Source organism: Pleuronectes platessa, chromosome 10 (genome assembly GCF_947347685.1).
Source record: "Pleuronectes platessa chromosome 10, fPlePla1.1, whole genome shotgun sequence".
Lineage (NCBI taxonomy): Eukaryota > Metazoa > Chordata > Actinopteri > Pleuronectiformes > Pleuronectidae > Pleuronectes > Pleuronectes platessa.
In genome coordinates this window covers 4,956,474-4,958,249 of record NC_070635.1, presented here as the reverse complement: position 1 = coordinate 4,958,249, position 1,776 = coordinate 4,956,474, and the positions used below count along the sequence as shown (strand labels likewise).

General features: G+C 42.8%; 1 protein-coding gene across 1 annotated transcript; it reads right to left on the bottom strand.

Moving 5' to 3' along the window:
* Positions 1-390: 390 nt before the first annotated feature.
* Positions 391-1,545, bottom strand: LOC128449200 (sperm acrosome membrane-associated protein 4). The gene is made up of 3 exons (XM_053432258.1): positions 1,494-1,545; positions 734-853; positions 391-593 (listed from the first exon to the last, which is right to left on the bottom strand). Exons 1-3 carry the CDS (start codon positions 1,543-1,545, stop codon positions 391-393), a joined length of 375 nt encoding a protein of 124 aa, XP_053288233.1.
* Positions 1,546-1,776: the final 231 nt, after the last annotated feature.

Here is a 1,776-nt window from a genome sequence, read left to right as displayed (position 1 = left end):
TACTGGCTGAGGGAAGTTTAATTGGGCCTTTTTCACTGCTAAAAATACGTTTCCCAGTTTCATCTTCGTGTGCAATTTGATTTATTTCTTGAAATGAGGCAGACTTGTGATATGTGACGGTATAAATGAGTAGTTTATTGCATCATAGTTTAGTGTCGTCCCTCCGAAAACAACCAGGAAGACATGTCTTTTAAATGTTGTTAGAAATAATGAGAAGAACATATTATTTTTCCATATTCATGCAACAGAACTTGGTTTAGTACAGATTAGTGCACAGAATGAATCTGAGTGCAGTGTCAGTCTATCAGAGATAAGACAAGTCTCCACTTCACCTCACATGTTTCAAACTGGTTCTTTCACATTGCCTTCATTTGTTTCTTTACCCCTTCATCAGACTGAGTATGACAAAAGTATTGTGAGTAGTGGGCCGGTCCAGTTGTGGGTCACAGGAGTTGCGGCTCCATTGCACAGGTGTGTGCTGCAGCATTCATTGGTGAAGGTGAAGTTGAGCCCCATGGTGTATTTCTGACCCGTGACTCCGCAGAGCGAGGGACGGACACAGCTCTTCTCATACAACACCACACGGAAGTGTCCTGAAAGTTCATCAAACAACATCACACACACACACAAATTAGAGGGCACTGGCTTTGCCTCCCTCTGCCCCTGTTCTCGGTTCTTCTTTCTCAGTTTTGATTCATTTAAATCTGTGTTCAGTGACTTGAGGCGCCCTCACCGTTCTCGCCCACTGCTCTGCTGGAGAGACAGAGCTGCCCCGCGGGACACTTCTGAGGGAACCTGATGCAGTCCAGAGGGGAGATGGCCGGGAACACACAGGTGTAACAGAAGAGGGGAACTGAAGGACACATGTGTTGGTTAGGACCTAAACTAGAATGGCTCTCAGTAGAGCACACACCTCAGCCAATGCCCAACAGTCCTATTATACTCAATTAAGCTGCAGATTTCACACTCATAACTGTTAGTTCCCTTAATATACCTGATTAAACCAAGATCCATGATTTATTTATCGGGAAAATGGTTAAAATGTTTTAAAAAGACGATCTCATCTTGCAATGTTAAAGAAAGTGAAAAAAGAAACCAGACTCTGTCCCCTGATCTGGATCCACAACAAACTTGAATGGGTTCTTCCCTGATTCACACCACATCCTTCCATTCAGTCTCTTTGAAATCCGCTGAGTAGTTTTAGTGTATCATTCTTACAAACACACGTTAAAAACCTTTCACAATAGTATCAAGCAAGAGTTCAGTGCATATTAATATAATGCATATACATTATGCACATCGAGGAGTCATAACACATTGTATCAAGTGTTAATCAAGAAATAATAACGTGACATTTATTGTGATAGTTATCACTATTGACTGACATGAACATTTGAACACATGAACAAAACTACTCTGGAGTCGCAGCCCTGATATGAGCATATGCATCTTTTGTACACATAAATAAACACACACCTGTTTTGCTGACTCACCCGCAGCTGGCAGTAAACAAAGGAGAAGCAGAGGACAAACCAGCTTCAACATTACTGACTGTTTCTGTCAAATGTTCTCGCTGCTCGATTCTTCAGCTCTCGGCGTCGTCTCCTTGTTTTCGAGAGGAAACCAGCTGTCGTCCTCCTGAGCACAAGAAACCCGTCGGAGTCTCGTCTCAAAGGCGTGAAGTCGGTTTCCTCTCGGGTCCAGCTGCAGGGAACTGAAGGTAAATCTCTTCTGCTTTCGTTTGATATTCTGTTAATTAACTTCCGAGAATTCCCA

What these genes read in the sequence shown, in the direction of transcription:
- LOC128449200 (XM_053432258.1), bottom strand. Translation starts at nt 1,545, where the DNA reads ATGTTGAAGCTGGTTTGTCCTCTGCTTCTCCTTTGTTTACTGCCAGCT. An exon ending in TTGTTTACTGCCAGCTGCGG is followed by an intron (nt 854 to 1,493) that starts GTGAGTCAGCAA and finishes TGTGTCCTTCAG; the next exon opens with TTCCCCTCTTCTGTTACACC. An exon ending in CAGAGCAGTGGGCGAGAACG is followed by an intron (nt 594 to 733) that starts GTGAGGGCGCCT and finishes ATGAACTTTCAG; the next exon opens with GACACTTCCGTGTGGTGTTG.